We start from the raw sequence: 21,153 nt of genomic DNA on the forward strand, positions 1-21,153 counted from the left end.
AGAAGGGATTCATGGGGTAGTTGAGGTTTGTCGAACCCCGGGATAGGAATGACCCTATATAAACTATCCAGTTTTCGAGGTGCACCCGGTACCATGAGAGGGTTTTCCCAATTTTTGTAAAAAGTTTCCCGTAAGATGTCGTGGACGGGTAACTTTAAAAATTCTTTGGGGGGTTGTTCGAAGTCCAGGGCGTCAAGGAAAGCCTGGGACTTCTTAGAGTCGGACTCCAAAGGGATAGACAGAGCTGCCGACATTTCTCGTAGAAATTTTGTGAATGAGGACTGTTCAGGTTTGGAACTGGTATCGACCATCGATGGTTCCTCGTCCGTTGATGAAGCCTCATCCTCGGTACCGGGTGGGGATTCTTCCCATAAGTCCGGGTCCCTGACGTCGGTATGCGCGGGACGGGACGGTGGTGCGGATGGCTCAGTATGGCGAGTCTTAGAGAGGGATTTGTCAGAGCGCATCGAGACGGTACCGGGGGAGGAAGATCGGTGCCGGTCCTGGTCTCGGGGGGACTGGTGTCGGTCTCGATGTCGGGGAGGGTCGGCATCAGAGCGTGGTTGCACCGGAGGATGAAGTGGTTCAGCCGCGAGTACCGGCATGGAGGTGTTCAACGGTACCGATGGTGTCGACACCGGTGGTGTGGTGCGAGGCTCGGGCCGGTCCGGCACCGAAAGGAGTGGGGCCAACAGTGTGGGCAACAAGTGCTGGAGTTGTTGTTGTAGTTGCTCCTCAGTTGGGTTTGGAGTATGGCCGCAATGCGGTCGTCCAGAGGGGGCACCGGTACCGCTTTTTTCTTTTTCGGTACCATAAGTGCCGCTCCATGCCCCGGCGATGAGGAGGCCGATGACGAGGCACTCACCGAAATCGGGGCAGAGCGTTTGCGGGGTCGGCGTGATGCCGGGAGGACCGGCGTCGCCGGTGTGGCAGGTGGGCGCTCAAGGGAAGTGGAAGGCTTCTTAGCCGGCTTACCTTGTGCCAGCGACCCCGAGGAAGGATCAGGCGGTGTCGAAGTAGTTGGTGCCGACTTTTGCGATGCCGCTGATTCCATGGCAGATCCGGTGCCGAAAAGAATATTTTGTTGGATCTGTCTATTTTTTAATGTACGTTTTTTAAGAGTAGCACAGCGGGTGCAGGTGTCAGCCCGATGCTCTGGACCCAGGCACTGTAGGCACCAATTGTGCGGGTCAGTGAGAGATATCGGGCGTGCACACCGCTGGCACTTCTTAAAGCCCGGCTGAGGGGGCATGAAGGGAAACACGGCCTCCGCAAAATCAAAACCGGAGGCCTGTATGGTGACAACAGGCCCCGCCGGGGCCGGTTCGAAAAATAAAGAGAAAACAAAGTTTTGGTTTTTTTTGGGGGGGGAATTTAAAACGAAAAAGAAACCCGAAGAAAAAGGAAGACAAAAACGCGAGCGGGAAGGCAAAATCCGATATTTCAACGGCCGTTGAAAAATACATGCGTCTTCTTCGCTCCGTGGAAACGAAGAAACTGGGGACCACGCTCTCCTCCGTCGAGCGGGAAGGCACCCGCACATGCGCGGTGCAGCCAACTAGAACTTTCTAGTTAAAAGTGTCCGTACCGGGGCTCCGTCGGTGACGTCACCCATGCGTTAAGAATATGCTGCCTGCTTGTCCTGGGATAAGATACTTTTGTCCACATCTTCCTGCATATGGGAAGCTTTCTTGAAAGCTCTCCAGGTGTTGCTCTTATTGGAGAACTGCAGCTAAGCATCCTCAGGCAGGTGTACACATATCTGGGTCCAAGGGTTGCCAGGATATGAAAAGACATGCATGTCTCTAGAGGCAGGCTTGTGCCCACAGAAGAGGGCATAAACATATCACTCACTTTGGCTCCTTCTCCTGCACTCTCTAAATACTGTTTTCATGTCGAGACAAATACCTCCTTTATGACAGTTATTATTTGTTTCACAGAAGCCAAACAAATTTGGGGTGAACACAGCCTTTAGAATTTTCAATGCACTGACCAGTTCCAGGGTCCTCACATTTGTTCACGATAAGAGAAAAAGTTTCCAGATGTTTAATTCCTTACTGGGTGAGTTGTCTCTGAAGCAATTCAGCCAAGAACCTTCCCTATTTACTTCTTTGTTACAGGTTATAAGCAAACAAGCAATTTATCTTAAATATAATGCAAACCTGGTGACAAGATGTTTAAAATATACAGTCAAACCTCGGTTTGCGAGTGTTTTGCAAAGCGAGCAAAACACTCCAGCAAATTTTAACTCGCAAAACGAGCGGTCTCAATAAACGAGCACGTCACGCACGTGTCACGCACAACATAAGCGCAGTGCATGCGCGAACAAGTCGACCAGGACAGTGATCTTTTAAGGGAGATGATAGGTGACAGGAAGCAATTTCTTTTAGCAATAAGAAAAGAAGTCCCTATTGTATATTGTATTTTTTTTTTTTTTTTGCATCATAAAGGTTTTACAGAGGTATTTTGGTTTATCTAAAGTCAATGAAGTCGAGTGCAAGATAGACCTGTTTTTTGAATGTGGAATGAATCGTCACTTTTTCCATTACTTCCTATGTGGAAATTCGCTTTGATATACGAGTGCTTTGGATTATGAACATGCTTCTGGAACGAATTATGCTCGCAAACCAAGGTACCACTGTATTCTAAAAATGTGTCTATACAGCACTTAAAAAAATACTATATGCATTCTTTACACAAAATGATTTAATTATAATATGGTATGAAATGGTAAATTGTAAAGCTGATGGACAAACAAAATATATTAAAAAAAAGTAAAACAAAGAACTTACCACAAGAGTATCCAAAGTATCAACCAGGGTTAGTGAAAACCTAATAAAAATGAAAATCACAGTTAAGACTATTGTAGACAAAGGAGCAAACTAACTATCAAAGCTTGCATGTGAATGTTTGTTACCCATTAAAATGAGCTAGGTTCAGAGAAGGATTAAGGCACAAGCAATGAGGCAAATGCCTAGGATCCAAATGTTCACAAAACTAATTGCCCTGCTACAGATTGCAACTCCCAGCAAGTTGTATATATCATTCAATGCCCTTGCAATCTGCATTATGTAGGGAGCACTATTTGGAGCATAAAAACCAGAATAGGGGAACACATTAGTAGAATTAGATCAGAAGTGAAGGAGGCCCCTTTAGTCTCATTGGCTTGAGAAACAACATGATTCGACAGATCTAAAATATTCCATCTTAGACACAGTTGTACTGACCAGAGGAGGCAACCCAGCAAAAATGCTATGGAAGAAAGAACAAAAGTAGATCTATCTTCTCAACACGTTGCATGGTCTCAATAATGAAATAGAATGGGCATCATTTTTGTGACTATGTGTTAGTTTTCAATTAGCACATTGTATATTATTTTTAAGAGCAGCATGCACTAAGTTTATTGTTACAGAGCAGTTCCTTCATAGCCTTTACGCATTATGTCATCATGTTCATGTGTGCACGCAATCTCCTCCCTCTGCTCTTTTAAAAGACTCGTGCTCTTCGCTAGCGTCTTGCTGGGGATAGAATCTTTAGAATGTACATCAAGATCCAGCAGCGGTATGTTAAGTTTGTGATGTGTTTTCTAGTCCATGTCTTGCCGCATGAATGATTGCTACATAGTAGTTAACGTGTGAGTATGTGTTTTCACTCACATGTAACTAGATAATAATTTTTTATGTTTATAGATGTAATTTCATCACGAAGAATTGAAAATACTGTGCATAATTTACAACATCAAGTTTATTGAACATCCACATCTGGGTCCCCTGAAGCAGGGATCGAAATGGGGCGTCGGGACCCCTTGAATTTAATTTGAAAGCTAAGTGAACTTTAATATACTTTACCAATGCAGTGATGGCGCGTTTGTGATAAACAGATGAGAAGATATTATTTTCCCATATTTGAAGGACTTTGAAGGATTTTATTTAAAAAAATTATATAAATATATTCCAGTGCCTTGGAGCGTGATCATAGGTTTATCAATCTGCAATGACTAGAAGGCGAACTCTTTCATAGGGAGGTCTAACAACCTTCCTTCCAGAGTTTTAGATCTCTGAGCGAGTTATATACCTCAATGACCACTCTCCATAGGCAGTTTCTTATTGGAGTCAGCTTTTCGTTATATTCAATTTCTTTCCGACTTCATTTTTTTGATAACTATTATCTGAAGTTCACATAAGGAAACGGATTTGCATCCATCTTTGGCATTAACTTAACATTCAATTTTTCCGCTTTTTTCTCAATATCTACATTTCCATGTCTTACTTTCCCATCTCTCTCTCTCCTTCCCTCCCTATTTCCTTGGTCTGACATATCTCTTTTTCCCTCCTTCACCCCCCAAGTGTAGCATTTCTATTTCCCTTCCTCTTCCTCCTTTCTGCTCCCTGCAGTCCATCTTCCTTCCCTTCCTCCTTTCTGGCCCCCCTCTCAGGCCAACATTTCTCCCTGCTTTCCACCAGTCCAACATTTTTTTCTCTCTTCCTCCTGCATGCTTCTCCTCCGGTCCTCCTTCCCTCAACCAAATCTCTCTCTCTCTCTCTCCCCATCCATAAGTCCAACTTTTCACTCTCTGCCCTCTCCCCCTTCCCCAGTGTAACATTTCTCCTTCCCTCCTTTCTGACCTCTCCATCCATCTTGCCCTCTCCATGAATCCAACACTTTCTGCCTCCTGCATGTTTTCTCTCTCTGTCCTTGCCTCTTCCCTCAGTGGCATCCCTCCTCCCACTCCCAACATGCTCTCTCCCCATGCACCATCTCACCCTCCCCTCCAATGTGTAGCACCTTTCCTTTCCCTCCTTTTCTGCAAAGTCCAGCAGCTCTTCTCACTTCCTTTTACCTCCCTCCTTGTCCAGCAGTACCCCTTCTCCCTTCCATGCACTCCCTGTCCAGCAGTACCCCTTCTATATTCTCTGCTCCCCCTGTCCAGCAGTACTCCTTCTCCCTTCCCTGCTCCCCTTGTCCAGCAGTACCTGTATTTTGCAGTTGCAATCTTATATGCAATCTCGGACACTGGGCAGATTTCTTCAACCACACAAGTAGGCTCTCAGTTCCAAGACCTTGCACCACATTTTCTCCCTTTGGGGGACTCCTCAGATCTATATGCGCCCCCAGCAATCACAAGTTACTTCAATTCTGCTCAAGACAGTACTCCTGTCATCGTCTGGAGGTAGACATTTTTCTTCTGGATTTGTTTCAAGTTCTTGCATGCATTTCCATCAATCCCTCTTGTGGCAAAGACATAGTTCAAGCTCAATCAAAAACCAACCACCATGATTCTCATAGCTCCTTGGTGTCCCAGACATCAATGGGTTCTCTATTCTACTTCAATTGAGTGTCAAAGATCCTGTTCCATTACAGATCTTTCCATCTCTACTGACTCAAAACAAATGTTCCCTTCTTCATCCCACTCTGCAGTCTCTACATCTAACAGCCTGGTACCTCTCAACATGTATATAGAGAAATTTAATTTCTCTGCAAAAGTTGAGGCTGCTTCCAAGAAACCCTCCACTGAACAATATTACCACTTTAAGTAGACACACTTTACCACATGGTGTAAAACTTCCTCAATTTCTTAAGTGTTATACTACCTTCTGCACCTCTCCAACTCTGAGCTTAAAAGCATTTCTGTAAGAGTTCACCTCAGTGCTATTAGTGTCTACCATGTTCCTTCTAATAATAAACCTCTGGCTACTAATTTCCAGGTTTATGAAAGGACTAAAACTCAAAACCTCCAATCAAACCTCCTCCATTTGTTTGGGACCTTAATGCAGGTCTCACTATTCTCATGAAGCCTCCATATGAACCTTTTGCAACTACTCTTCTTAAGTACCTCACGTGGAAAGTAGTTTTCTTAATCTGTTATCAATTCAGCTTGACAAGTTAGTGAACTCCAAGCACTAGTCTGAGATCCGCCGAACAGTTTTTCACCATAACAAAGTGGTTCTTCGAACCCATCCCAAGTTTTTCATCTCTATCAATCCATTGTACTACCTGTTTTCTGACCAAAATCCAATTCTCACCCTGGTGAAACTGCGCTTCACACTCTGGACTGCAAACGTACCTTGGCTTACTATATGGAACGGACTAAGCCGCACAGGACTTCTCCTCAACTCTTCATCTCCTTCAACCCTAATAGATTGGGAGTACCTGTGACCAAATGGACTAATTCCTCATGGTTAGTAGCCTGCATCCCTTTTTGCTGGTCGAGGGACATGTTACAGCACACAAAGTCAGAGCCATGGCGGCATCAGTAACCTTTTTGCTTTCTACTCCCATTGAGGATATTTATAAGATAGCTACTTGGTCCTCAAGAGGACATGGACTGAAGCTAAGGGGGGACAAGTCCAGGACAAATATCAGGAAGATCTGCTTCACGCAATGAGTGGTGGACACCTGGAATGCTCTCCCAGAGGAGGTTATTGCGGAATCCACCGTTCCAGGATTTAAAAGCAAACTAGATGCACATCTCCTTACGAGAGGCATAGAGGGATATGAGTGACTAAAATTACGCCAGGTGTACACCTGGCTGGGCCTCCGCGTGTGTGGATCGCCAGACTTGATAAACCAACAGACTGATCCGGAGATGGCAGTTCTTATGTTCTTAATTCACACATTTACATCCCACTACTGTCTGGAGACTTATTCCAGACGAGATGGTTGGTTCAACCAGGCAGTTCTACAGAATTTATTTTCTACTTAAAGGCCAACTCTCCCTCCATCCCTTTCTGGTTAAGCTAAGGAGTCCCACACGTGAGAATATACTGCCTGCTTGTCCTAGGATAAAGCACAATTATTTCTTTAACAGATGTTATCCGGGGACAGCAGGCAGATATTCTCACATCCCTCTCACCTCCCCTGGTTGGATTCTTAATTTGCTTTAGGAACAAAGGTCAATGTCAGGTGGGAAAGCACTCGTGCATGCACTGTGCAGGCAGTATACTTTTAGCACTATCTGTACCAGGCTCCGTGGATATCACCCACAAGTGAGAATATATGCCTGCTGTTACGATAAGTAACTATGCTGTTCTACGGTATCATTGAAATTCATTATGGGAGAAATTAACAGTTCCATTTTAGGAAAACGGCCAGGACTCATCCCTGTATCTGGAGTCACACCTAGCTAGTCAAGATTTTCAGGATAACTACAACAAATACACATGAGATTTATACAAAGTTATCTCTAATACATTTATTTACATGTAATTTACCTAATGCCAATTCATTGTGGTAATCCTGAAAACATGAGTAGCTAGGTGTACAGGCTTAAGAAGCACTGCTCTAGTATGACAGCTTTGTCAACCTACAGGTCATTTAGATAAGCTTTGAAAAACTTGCTATTTAGAAACTCTTTCTATCTTTCTTAGGTATTAGATACATATTTCTAGAAGATTAAATCCAGATTATGATATGCTAATAAAAGTTCTGTAATTGGCTTTGTTTTGGATATTGCCTGTCAAATGTAATTTATAATCCACTTTGAACTCTTTCTGATAAACACATTTCAGAATAGCACAGTGTGTGATAATTTCATTGATTTCAGTTAAACTCTGCATTTGTCAGCATTCAAAAAGAGAGAAGTGTGTGTGTTCACTTATAACATGACAAATCAGTGGCACATCATTCTTAGACTCTTGATGCAGAACATATAGGCCAACACACATACGTGTAGAGTCATTTTTTGAATGAATAAACCAACTATGTGTTTTTGATGGAAGCCAAAAATTTGTGCTACTGTCTATTCCATCCTTCATGCAGTTGTTTCTGGACATTTACAGTGATTCTAGTTTCTCTGTAATGGCGCCAACACTATGGAACTCTTCCGTTATATTTGCATTCTGAAACATCTCTCAAAGCATTTAAATCCCAACTGAAAAATTATTATTTCATAATAGCATTTGAATCTTCCTCCTAGTAGTCCAATATTCTACATCTTTATCCCAAATCTGTGATCAGGAAATAAATTTCTTTGTTCATTTCTTTTCTCTTTATTTCTTTTTCCATTCCTCTTCCACTCTTCCTTTTTTTTTTTTACCTACCCTCCTTTTGTTCTTATCCCATTTGTAATCTCTCCTGCCCTCATTTGCCCATTGTATCCAGTTTTGTTAATTTATGTTTCTCCATTTTCATTGTTGGTTTTTATTGATTTTAGACAGTTCCCATTATCTTGTCCTTGTAAACCGCTTTGACTTTTGTTAAAAATGGCAGTATATCAAATAAAATAACTAACTGTAACTGGAGGAAGACAAACATGAGTTGCCTTCCCCCTTCTCACCCAAGGGTGACCCCTCAGGCTTATCTTATAATCTATGGCAGTCTAGGGGTGTAATAAGGGCAGGAGTGATTATCAGTCACTCCTGCCCATGCTGACTCTGCTCTCAAAATGGCTGCCATGACCTCTAGTGGCAATCATGCGAGACTGCCTCAAAAAATCATGGTAGCCATTTTGAGAATAGAGCTGTCATGTAACATCAACCTGCTATATTATGGATTGTGCATCAGGTTGGTATAATGTCCATAGTGTAGACCAGTGTCTGGACTCCTTTATCCTATTTTAGTAAGAATTTTTATCAGCTTGTTCTTTAACTGAATTCAAAATGGGAAATAGCTCAATGTTACTTTCTCTTGTTATTTGTGCAGTTTGGGTATAAAAAGCCAGTAATCACAATTTTTTTTTTTTGCATGTTCTCACAAAATTCCTCTCTCAGAGGATATTTATCTATATCTGCATTGACTTGGGAACCTAAACATGCCAGACTTGTTAAGAAGTCCTTGTTAAAATAGCTCTCCCAGTTCCTGGTAATCTCCTGCAAGTTCAGCAGAGGGCTGCAGCCTGCAAGCTCTGACAATCCCCAGTTGGCCTCACTGGTTTGTATTCATACAACCAAACTTTAGTTTTTTGTTTCGGCTGAAACTAGGTGATAAGTTTCAGCTGCAAGTTTCAATTTTGACCAAAAGTGGTTAAATGGCTCTGATGGCAGTTTCAGATGAAACTGAAAAAAAAAAAAAAGCAGTTTCAGTCAGTTTCTAGTGGCAGGTGTATAAAAGTTTTAAAATATCGTCATCTTATGAGTTACTGGGCAGTTTTATCTGATCAACTACGCCAGACTTATTTCCAGCAGTTACAGCTCTTCTGTGCTTTTATTATTCTGACATATTACAATGCTGTTAAAATAATCATTAACTATATCATATCAACTTGCTTTAAAGAGAACCAGCAAACTGTATTTCAATACAAGTTAGACTTAACTACATTTCCTCAATGAGTATCACAAGAGTTTTCCACAGATACGTTTAAATACATTCAATAAAAATCAGCGTTATCTATTGATTTTTTGGGATATAAATCAGCGTTATCTATTGATTTTTGGGGATATATTCAGGTAAAATACTCATATTTATTTTGATTGTCCACCTCAGCAATTCTATCTTACGACTTCACAATCAAAGCAGACTTCAATCTTCCTCACATCTTATGTTTAAGGACACATAAAACATTTGGACTTGTACACAATGTCTCAGGAACCAGCCAGCTTAGCGATCTAAAAAATATCTCAACCAAAGCCAGTAAGGGTGATTATTTCTTTCAGTGCCTAGTTTCAATAATTATTTTGTTTAAATCACTGCACCAGTTTAAACATTTCTGGCATATAACTCTTGCATATAGTGGATTTATTGGCCCATTCAAGCAGGTACAGCTCCTCAGTACAAGAAACAAAGGCCTGGAAAATTGAGTCAGCCATAAGGTTTGTGCTACAATAAAAAAAATTTAAATATTTTGTTTAAATGAATGCTTCCCATTATGTCCATGCCTCTAGACAGAAAATCCTGTGTATGTTTATGTATGTGTGTGATGTCACATGACCAAAACAGAATAGAAAATGAACAATCATTAAAAAGGTTTCTACTCTAGGATTGCCCTTGGAAAAGCCTGATAAATTATAGTCTAGATGCAGTCCAATATCTCCAAACTACTTTAATATATTACATATTGGTGAAAATCACCAATGATGTGGTATAATGCTGAAACATGTTACATACGCTTTGGAAAAATACTCAAAAGAAACTACAAGGAGTGATGAACAAATCAATCAATTTCTAAAATGTTTTGTTAATTTATAAAAAGAATGAATGAATTAGGTTACAATATTTGTAAGCTCATACGAAACAAATACTAACTTTCCTAAAGCGTCATCCACATCCCCTCGGCTTGGCTCCTGCCCCCGAACCCGTCCACGGCAAGTTAGAGGCATAAGCTCATCAGCTGGGTAGGCATGATCCTGAAAAAAAATAAGGAAAACAAGAAATAGAAAAAGATGTTCAACATATGGCCAAATGCCAAGAAATAACTACATTGACTATGAGAAGAAGAAAGCTGAATTGTGCATCATTATAAGCTAAAGTAAAAACTAAGTAACCCTATCCGATCAGCTCTCTCAGTCAGCAGTGCCTGCTTATTAAAAAGAATAGTTTAACACAAGATATGTCGTACTGAGTCACACAAAAGTCCACAGAGCCTAGTGGCCCATCTCCAACTGTAACCAATCTAGGCCACAAATACCCAGCAAATCCTAAAAATGTAAGCAAAATAAGTGTTTAACCTTCCCTCCACACACACAAAAAAAACCACACAAAACAGGGTGAATTCTTTAGTTCACCTAATACTAAAACACAAAAATGTAAGACAGTAAAGACAAATGTACAATTCTGAAGGCATTTTTCTAAGTACAGAGAAAATAGGAATGTTTTACCTATGGGATTTACACCAATTCTTAAAATCTAAGTTATGTATATACTCTCACTTGGAAATTTGCCATAAATAGAAAATATGCATGGTGACTTTCACCAGCTTTTTTGTGTGGGGAAAAGGGGAGAGAAGTTTGCTGGAATACACAAATGTGTAGACTTGTGTTCAACTCAATAGCAAAGACTGAATAGGTGTCTCTGTCAAAACATGTTGGGCTAAGGGAAGATTGGGTAACCACCTCAATATTCTTCTTTCAATAGAAAGGCATATGAGTCTTGAACCAGTGGGTTATTCTCCTTCAATCACGAGTTGAGTAGAAGGCATCCCTGGGCTCCACCTCCTGCATCCCTGGACTGTGCTGTAGCTCCTCAGTTTGTACCAAAGCAGTTGAAAACCACTATAAGCGGAGCAATAAAAATAGGAAGGATAGGAGGACTTCCCCAACAAAGGCAAATCTGTTCTGCTCTGTAACAATTACAATAAACAGATAGAATTCAATAGAAAAATAGCTTAATACAAGGTGGAAACAAACAAGCCACCTGCCTGAATGCAACTAACACTTATGCACAAGGGGACTTCAATAATTTATCTACCTCAGTAGAAAAAGCACAGTTACTTACCGTAACAGGTGTTATCCAGGGACAGCAGGCAGATATTCTCACATGTGGGTGACGTCATCTACGGAGCCCCAGCGCGGACAGCTTTTCAAGCAAACTTGATTGAAGTTTCAAGTTTGCTACACTGCACCACGCATGTGCATGCCTTCTTGCCCACTAGAGGGCGCATCCCACCTCGTGGTCCTCAGTTCCATAACTAGCAAAGAAGCCATCCTCGGGGAGGCGGGCGGGTTGTGAGAATATCTGCCTGCTGTCCCTGGATAACACCTGTTACGGTAAGTAACTGTGCTTTATCCCAGGACAAGCAGTCAGCATATTCTCACATGTGGGTGACCTCCAAGCCAACCAAAAAAGAGCAGGTGGGAGGATGGCAATTTATGAAAACAGATTACGTAATACCGACTGGCCAAACCGGCCGTCGTTTCTGGACAAAGTGTCCAGACAATAGTGGAAGGTGAACGTATGAACCGAAGACCAAGTGGCAGCTTTACATATGTCCTCCATAGGAGTAGATCGGAGGAAAGCAACCGAAGCTGCCATCGCCCGGACCTTATGCCCCGTGACTCGACCCGGGGGCGTAAGACCAGCCTGAGCGTAGCAAAAAGAAATACAAGCAGCCAACCAGTTGGACAAGGTGCGCTTGGAAACAGGGTGTCCTAAACGATTAGGATCAAAGGACAAAAACAATTGAGGAACCTTCCGATGAGACTTGGTACGTTGGAGATAAAATGCCAACGCCCTCTTACAGTCAAGCGTGTAGAGCGCCGTCTCGCCAGGATGGGAGTGGGGCTTAGGAAAGAACACAGGAAGGACAATGGACTGATTGAGGTGGAAATCAGACACAACTTTAGGTAAAAATTTAGGATGGGTGCGGAGAACCACCTTGTCATGATGGAACACAGTGAAAGGCGGGTCCGCAACCAAAGCTTGCAACTCACTAATCCGTCGAGCAGATGTGAGGGCAATCAGAAATACCACCTTCCAAGTAAGGAATTTCAGGAGAGACTTGTCGATAGGCTCAAAGGGAGGTTTCATCAGTTGAGCCAAGACAACATTCAAATCCCAAACGACAGGAGGGGGCTTCAGAGGGGGACAAACATTGATTAGACCCTTTATAAAACGCTTCACCAGAGGATGAAGCGAAAGAGAACGTCCATCCAAGTGCCGATGGAAAGCCGAAATGGCACTGAGATGTACCCGGACAGATGTCGTCTTCAGGCCGGAATTAGACAAATGTAACAAATAGTCCAGAACCGAAGACACCGGGACCGAATCCGGATCCAGATGACGCGAGGAACACCAGGAGGAAAACCTGGTCCACTTCTGGGAATAACAAAGTCTGGTCGAGACCTTGTGAGAGGCTTCCAAAACTTCCCGCACCGACTGAGAAACCGGAACCGAAGTCAAGGGGAAAGGAACCAAGCGGTCAGGTGTAACGACTGAAGATTGGGATGCAACAGCGAACCCCGACTCTGAGATAGCAGAGAGGGAAACACAGGCAGAAGCAGAGGCTCCCTGACACTGAGTTGAAGAAGCAGGGAGAACCAGTGTTGACGAGGCCACCGAGGCGCAATGAGAATCATAGTGGCTCTGGATGACTTGAGACAAACCAACGTCCTCAAGATCAGCGGAAAGGGAGGAAACGCATAAAGGAACCTCCCTCCCCAGTCGAGAAGAAAGGCGTCCGCTTCCAGACGGTCCGGGGAGTACATCCGAGAACAATACAGGGGTAGTTTGCGAGTCTCCGGGGAGGCAAACAAATCCACTTGTGGAGTCCCCCAGCGGTCGAAGACCTCGCGCAGGACTCTGGAGTTGAGGGACCACTCGTGCGGCTGGAGAAGCCGACTGAGTTTGTCTGCCAAGCAGTTCTGTTCCCCCTGGATATAGACCGCCTGTAGGAAGATGTTCTGGGAGATCGCCCATTCCCAAAGGCGCAGAGCTTCCCGGCAAAGGGACCAAGAGCCTGTCCCACCTTGCTTGTTCACATAATACATGGCCACCTGGTTGTCCGTTCGAACGAGGACTACCTGATCGCGGAGTAGGTGGCAAAAAGCTCGAGCAGCCAGAAAGATGGCGCGAAGCTCCAACACATTGATGTGACAGCGTCGGTCCTCCACCGACCACAGACCCTGGGTCCGCAGACCGTCGAGATGGGCCCCCCACGCGTACTCCGAGGAGTCCGTGGTCAGAACCTTGCAATGCGGAGGGACGAGAAAGAGCAAACCCCCGGAAAGATTCGAAGAGACGGTCCACCAACGGAGCGAGCGTCTCAAAGAAGGAGTCACCGTTATGCGAGAAGAGACAAGATCGCACTCCTGGCGCCACTGAGAGGCCAGAGTCCACTGAGGAATTCTCATGTGCAGTCTGGCGAACGGCGTGACGTGGACCGTAGAAGCCATGTGGCCCAGAAGCATCATCATGCGCTGAGCCGACACCATCGGCAGCTGAAGGATCAGACGACCCAACCGAACCAAAGCCTCCAACCGCGGAGGAGGTAGGAATGAACGGAGGCGAACAGTGTCCAGCACTGCGCCTATAAACTGAAGCGATTGGGTCGGGCATAATTGGGACTTGGGAAAGTTCACTTCGAACCCTAGTCGTTGAAGGAAGGCGATAGACTGTAGGGTCGCTGAGATAACCCCTTCCCTGGTCGGGGCCTTGATCAGCCAATCGTCCAGGTAAGGGAAAACCTGAAACCCCCGAGACCTCAGTGCTGCAGCGACTACCACCATACACTTCGTGAAGACTCGAGGGGACGAGGCCAGGCCGAAGGGGAGGACTCTGTACTGCAGGTGCAGCTCGCCCACCTGGAACCGTAAGAATTTGCGGAAAGCGGGATGCACCGGAACATGGGTGTACGCTTCCTTCAGGTCCAGGGAGCACATCCAGTTCCCTTCCTCCAAGAGAGGATATAACACCGGAAGTGACAACATCCGGAACTTCTCCCGGACCAGGAACTTGTTGAGCTTGTTGAGCTTTTTGGGACCAAAAAGTAACGGGAGTAAAACCCCCGCCCCCGCTGGTCGGAGGGTACAGGTTCCACCGCCCGCAGCCTCAACAAGGCCCTGGCCTCGGCCATGAGGACGGGGAGCTGGGTCCGGTTGTACGGGCAAGCCCCCGGTGAATGTTCCGGCGGCGCAGAGCAAAAGTTGAGAGAGTAGCCCTCGGAGACGGTCCGGAGCACCCAAGCGTCGGATGTTATCTCGGTCCAGGCCGCGTAAAAGGAGCAGAGTCGACCCCCTATGGGAAGGGGGTCCGGCGCCATCCGCCTATCCCGTCAAAAGGACGGCGCCGGCTTGGCAGGACCCTGCGCTGGAGTTTTGGTTTGTCCCCCTCTGCCCTGTCGAGGGGGGCGCCGAGGCGGTGGCCTTGAAAAAGCCGGGGTCGACTTCTGGGGGTATCTCCTCGGGGGAGGCCGGAAAGGTTTCTGCGGCGTGGCTCGAGGTTTGGGACGGACCAAGGAGGCTAACGAGCGCTCCTGTTCAGAGAGCCGTTTGGTCGCCGCCTCCAGGGATTCATCGAATAACTCGGACCCCACGCAAGGCAAGTCCGCAAGGCGTTCCTGCAGGTTTGGGTCCATATCGAGGGTGCGTAGCCACGCCAACCGGCGCATAGCTACCGCAAAAGCCGACACCCTCGATACCAGCTCAAACGTGTCGTACACCGCATGGAAAAGGTACAATCGCAATTGAGACAGGTTGGACACAAACCTGTCGAACCCTTCCTTGCGGGAGTCCGGCAAGGCCTCACGATATTGGGGCAGATCCTTTACCATACCACGTAGATAGGAGGAAAAGGTAAAGGCATAATTTAACGCCCTGGTTGCCATGAAGGAATTGGCATAGAGGCGACGACCAAACTTGTCAAGGGTCCGACCCTCCCTGCCGGGCGGAACCGCCGCAGAAACCCGGGAGGGTTGAGTCTTTTTGAGCGCAGACTCGACCAGTAGAGACTGGTGGGAGAGTTGAGCCTTCTCAAACCCCTTGGGTGGTATCGTCCTGTACTTGGACTCCATCTTAGACGGCACCGCTGCGACTGTAAGAGGTGAAGTCAGGTTCTTAAGCAAGGTCTGATGAAGGACCTTGTTCAGGGGCAGCCGAGGGGATTCCCTTGGGGGAGCCGGAAGGTCCTGCTCCTCGAGGAACTCCTTAGTATATTGCGACCCAGCCATGAGGTCCAGGCCCAAGGCACGCGCCATGTCCTGCACAAAACTAGAGAAGGAGGACTGCCTGGCCGGTGGGGAGGGAGTTCTCGACCTCTCCGCCGAACAAAAGGGGGAGGGCTCGTGAGAATAACGGGGCTCCCTACCGGAACCCGAGCCCCATGAGGCCAGATCTAATGGTCTCGAGGGGGTCGGGGAACGTCTCCGCCTCGAAGAACCCCTGGGAGATGTCCCAGGCGTCCGAGGGACCGAGGTACGCCCCCTTTTCCTCGGCGAGGAGTCCCGAGAACCCCCTCTCGCAGGGGAATGGAGAAGCCTCGGGTTGTCGAGATGAAGCTCCGAAACCCGCAAGGCCTCGCCCCCGAGCAGCGAGGAGCGACCACGTCGCCGAGGAGAGCCTCGCGAACGCTTCGGCTTCCTCGGGCGACGCCTCACCCGAGGCCGGCCCGAGGGCGAGGAACCCCGGGAGGACCTCGAGGAGGAGGAGGAGGAAATCCGTCTCACTCTGCACACCTTGTCCCGGGGCCGAACGCTGCTCGCAGGCGGGGCCCCCGAGGGCAAGGTCGAGGCCGAGGTCGGTGGTGCCCCGGTAGCCGAGACCGAGGGAATCGAGACCGAGGTCGCCGAGGTCGGTGCCCCCGAGGCCGAAGCAGTCGAGGTCGCAGCCCGCTGCAGTTGTTCGAGGGCGCCAGACAGCTCTGAGGAAATCAATGCTCGGAGCAGGTCCTGGAACGCCGGGATCCCAACCATGGTAGGCAGGTCCGAGGCCGGGAGATGCTCCCTGGAGGGCGACCTCGGTCTCGAGTATTCCCTCGGGGCATTAGTGGCCGGAGTCCTGGGCGGGGCCGAGGACGACCCACCCGCCGCAGAGGAACTCGAGGATGGCTTCTTCGATGACCCTGGAGTCGGGGATGGAAAAGAGGACTTACCCGAGGCAGGTTTGGTCGCAGGCGTCGGCTTCGAAGTCGAGGTCGAGGCACGCGGCGACGCCGAAGGCGCCGAGGTCAAGGCCGGGGCCGAAGCCGACGTCGAGGCCTTCCTGGGCGCGGAGTCAACTGTAAAAAGCTCCGCCATCCTGGCGCGGCGTCGACAGAGCGCTCTAGCCTGAAGAGTGGAACACCGATCGCAGGAATTAGTCGGATGCTCGGGTCCAAGGCAGAGCAAGCACCACCGGTGGGGGTCAGTGATGGATAGTAACCGCTCACACCGGGTGCATTTCTTAAAGCCCGTCGAGGGACGGGACATGAAAGAGAAAGGGGCCGGGAACGAACGAAGTCCCGCGGCCGCGGCTCCCGGGAGCCCCCGGAGCCGAACGGAGGAAACAAATTTTTTTTTTTTTTTTTTTTCGACGAAAAACGACGGACTATGTAGAAAAAACAATAAATAAAGCACAGCGACCGAGCTAAACAACCCAGACGCGGTGTCAGAAGGCCGAAAAATAGGAGCTCAATTTCCACAGGGCTTCTGGCTCCGCGGAAAAAACTGAACTGAGGACCACGAGGTGGGATGCGCCCTCTAGTGGGCAAGAAGGCATGCACATGCGTGGTGCAGTGTAGCAAACTTGAAACTTCAATCAAGTTTGCTTGAAAAGCTGTCCGCGCTGGGGCTCCGTAGATGACGTCACCCACATGTGAGAATATGCTGCCTGCTTGTCCTGGGATAAGAAGTTTTCTTTTTTTCCCCATATCTTTATTCATTTTAAAAACCAACATCAAGTGCAACATATTGTCAAACAATTTTACAAAATAAACAGCACTTAATTCCATCAAAGGAAATAATAAATACATATCCCCCCACCCACTCTTTCATATAGTATAAAGATAAGCAAAAGTAATACAAATGATGTGGAGGCCATAAGGAGAATGGAGGAGGTGAGAAAAACTGCTTCAGATGTTCAGACATTGGTAATTAAAACAGACTCCTTTACTACAAGCATTGTAAAAGTGAAACAGGAATGTTTAGAGAAGGTAGACTCAGACTATTCCTTTGAAAAATTCCATTACTACTATAATTAGAGACCAAACCACTATTTCACACAAGATAGAAATGATTGAAAATTATAACCATCAACTGAACTGTCCTAAAATCCTTTCTATGTTGCCGATTGATGTCTTTAAAAAATTTCTGGTGGAGAATTTGTCTTTTCTACCAGAACAATTACCGTCTATAAATAAGGCCTATTACGTTCCAACATCAAAAAGAAATAATGGCTCAGAAGATTTACTTGTTTGTGAAAATTTACCAGTTTCTGAAAATGTGCCAGCTGATATTGACTTTCAAAATGTAACAGCAGCTTTGCAAAATGCTCTTCCAATTTATCTATGAAATGAGCATGATCTGGAAAAATTTAAAAGTATTTTAAAAACATTTCTTTTTAAAGATGCTTTTGATGTTTAATCTATTATTCAGTGACTATTGATTTTGTTGGTTTGTTTCATTACTCATTTCCCTCATGTGTTTTCCCTTTTTTGTTCTGCTTTTCTATCATGAATTGTATTTCATTCCCCTTCATTACCTATTGTTATGCATATATTGGACTATTTTAATTTAATGTTATTATTTAAAGTTTGTAATGTTTGTTTCCCTTTGAATGTATTTTAAATTGTACATCGCTTAAAATCACGATTAAGCAATTTAATCAAATGAACTATTAAACTTGAAACTTTTATGGATGTAAAGAACAGAGCTACATTAATTGTAAATTTTATATTTGAGCAAGATTTTAACTCAATTAGGTTATTCTTTAAGAAAATAGGTATACCTTTCTGTGGTCAACATATATGGTTGCACCATGATGTCACAAAATCAACGCAAGAAAGGCGTAAGCTATTTTTAGCAATGCGAGAAGATACAAAGAAGCTGGGAGCTACTTTTACTTTAGCTTATCCTTGTAAGTGCATAGTCAAGTATATAATAATAAACTTTATTCTTTTATACCGCCATAACCAAAAGTTCTAGGCGGTTTACACTAAAAAGAGCTGGGTACGAAATACAATAATAATGTAAAAAATACAAATATTTGTAAAATAGAATTTCAATAATAAAACTCAATAAATAATAAACTTATTGAACAAAGTGGTCTTAATTAATTTCTGAAAACTGCAATAGCTTGCTGAATACATTTACCTAACCAAGATTGTTGCCTACCAGCTTGAAATGCTAGGGTCCTATCTAAGAAGGTCTTATATCTACACCCATTAATTTTTGGATAAGCAAATAAGTAGAAGTTTCTAGTTTCTCTTGATGGTCTATGCAACACAAAATGAGGAAAAAGGTAAGCTGGAGACAATCCCGATATCAGCTTAAAGCAGATACAGGAAAATCTGAATAATACTCTTGCCTCCAAAGGCAGCCAATGAAGTAAACGATAATACAGACTAATATGGTCTTTTCCATATTGAGTTTCAGTTTGAAATTAATTGTCCACTGTTTTCTATCTGAGTCATAATAGAAGATATCTGGTTTAAAATTTCAGAGGTAAAATGGGTTTAAAATATGTTTTTTATGCACCTGATCATCTAAGATCCTTTTTGGACCTTAAGGGGTTAATCAGAGGTGGAGAGTGTAGTTCTAAAAATTAAAATCCGGGAGGCTGACATATTAAGCCTTTTTTATATATTTCTCAATTTTACTTTGATTATATCGCTCTGTAATTTAGATCATTCTTCCAAATTGAGGTCTAAGAAAGAATTATTTCCATTAAGATTTTGTTTTGCTCCTGATTAGTATTGTGATTATTTTTTATATGATGGACTATGACTCTGTATTACTTTAACAAGTTGTATGGATAAAGAATAAATTTTTTTTTTTTTTAAAGTTGCTTCCACAGGCCATCCAGTGTGAGGGTCATTTTCACTGGACTCTCTACCCCACTTAAACTGCTTGCTCTAAAATGTTACTTTTTAGGATGATGGGGCAGACTCACCATAAACTGCAATCATGGGTTCATGGATCTCATTTGGCTTTTTCCCTTCTTCTGTAAGAAATTGTATAACTGAATGATGCTCCAAATCTAGTAGTTTCTTACTTGATTTGCATGAGGAAAGAGAAAGGAACTGAGATTTGTATACCGCCTTTTTGTAGTTTTACAACCACACTCAAAGCAGTTTTACATACAGGTACTTCAAGCATTTTCTCCCCCATCTGTCCAGGTGAGCTCATAATCTATCTTATGTATCTGGAGCAGTGGAGGGTTAAATGACTTGATTCTCCTGACATTTTATCTCTTGGAATGTTAGACTCGCACTGAGCCACAACTGTGCACAAGTAATCTTGAGACATGTCATAACAGCGAGGGGGATCAAGATGGCCGCTGAATGTCTAAGCTGAGCGTCACGCGTTGGTGAGCTCTTTACTTACTTTTGGATTCCTTGGTGAATTTACCACAGGATGCCCAAGCAGAGGGGTCGGAGCACAGCTGGGGCCTCGCGGAGCTCCGTCATACCCGGGTTGGGTAATATTGTGGAGCTGTTCCGTCGCATGCAGGGCTCCCTACAGTAGGAGGCGGTCCCGCTAGAGACGCCCCAAACGGGCAGAACGGAAGCGATCTCTCTGGGACTTGAGACCACGCTAAGCCCCGACACAAGGGCTCCGCCCCCACGCCCTCATGTTACCAGCTCCCCGCGGGTGGGGGAACTCTCCAAAGAGGGAGTATGTTCTGCCCTGTAGGCCGTTGCGAATCATGGAGGGAGCAGGGATCCAGACTCTCTACATTTTCAAGAGAGTCTGTATGAAGAAACTGAGGAGTCGACAGCAGAAGAGAGCGGACAGATCCAGGAGAGTGCTCAACAGGCAGTTTCACCAGTGGGAGAAGAGTCTACAGCCTACTCTTTTCATCTTCAGAGACCCCATGAGGTAACACTTGAAACTATCTGGGACCTGGTTTCCAATATTCCTAATTTGTTAAAACCTCAATTAAATCAAATAGAAGAAAAAATAAAACATCATGATAAAGATATATAAGATGTAAAAAAGGAAACAATAGAGCTTAGAAAAGAGTTTGTCAGCATTAACCAGGAGTCATTTAAGTCCAAACAAATTTATGAAACATTAATTAAGGATAACACCAATCTTAGAAGAAAGTTAGAGTCCTTGGAAAACTTTTCCCGTGGAAATAATCTAAGATTGGTAAATTTTCCTAAGGTCTTAATGATTACACCTCGGGAGATGCTGAAAAGATACATGATGGAAATTTTGGGTTTGTCTGAAAATATGATACCACCATTTACACAAGTTTACTATCTTCCTATTAATCGACGGAAACAACAGCAAGAGGTTGAACAGGAAAATTTGGATGTGTCCACCATATTGGAATCCTCGAATACTGAAAAGGCAGTCCCAGCAACCAGAGAGGTATCTCATCATTCTTCAGACCTGTTTGATAGTAGAAAAACATCTAGAAAATACAAACTTGTCCAAGACAGTAATCTGACAGGGCGGCCCTTCAAGACTCATATGCCTTTCTACTAGAAAGAAGACTTGTGGTAAGAACCTAATCTTCCCTACTAGTGCAAAGGGCATATGAATCTTGAACCAGTGGGACATACCAAAAGCAGTCCCCCGAGTCTAGGGCGGGGTAGATGAGCCTGCTGCTAGCAGAGAGGGCCCAAAAGTGGTGTCAAGTTGTG

The 21,153-nt window shown here is 44.9% G+C and overlaps 1 protein-coding gene across 2 annotated transcripts in view; it reads right to left on the bottom strand.

The window, feature by feature from the left end:
* Positions 1 to 21,153, bottom strand: part of EDEM3 (ER degradation enhancing alpha-mannosidase like protein 3) — a 254,529-nt gene that overhangs the window by 207,370 nt on the left and 26,006 nt on the right. For both annotated transcript variants that reach the window (XM_033916146.1, XM_033916145.1), the window contains 2 exons: positions 10,180 to 10,280; positions 2,793 to 2,832 (listed from right to left, as the gene is read on the bottom strand). In XM_033916146.1, coding sequence (XP_033772037.1) covers positions 2,793 to 2,832; positions 10,180 to 10,253 — 114 coding nt within the window. In that variant the 5' untranslated portion in view covers positions 10,254 to 10,280. The remainder of the gene's footprint in view (positions 1 to 2,792; positions 2,833 to 10,179; positions 10,281 to 21,153) is intronic.

This window comes from Geotrypetes seraphini, chromosome 12 (genome assembly GCF_902459505.1).
Source record: "Geotrypetes seraphini chromosome 12, aGeoSer1.1, whole genome shotgun sequence".
NCBI lineage: Eukaryota > Metazoa > Chordata > Amphibia > Gymnophiona > Dermophiidae > Geotrypetes > Geotrypetes seraphini.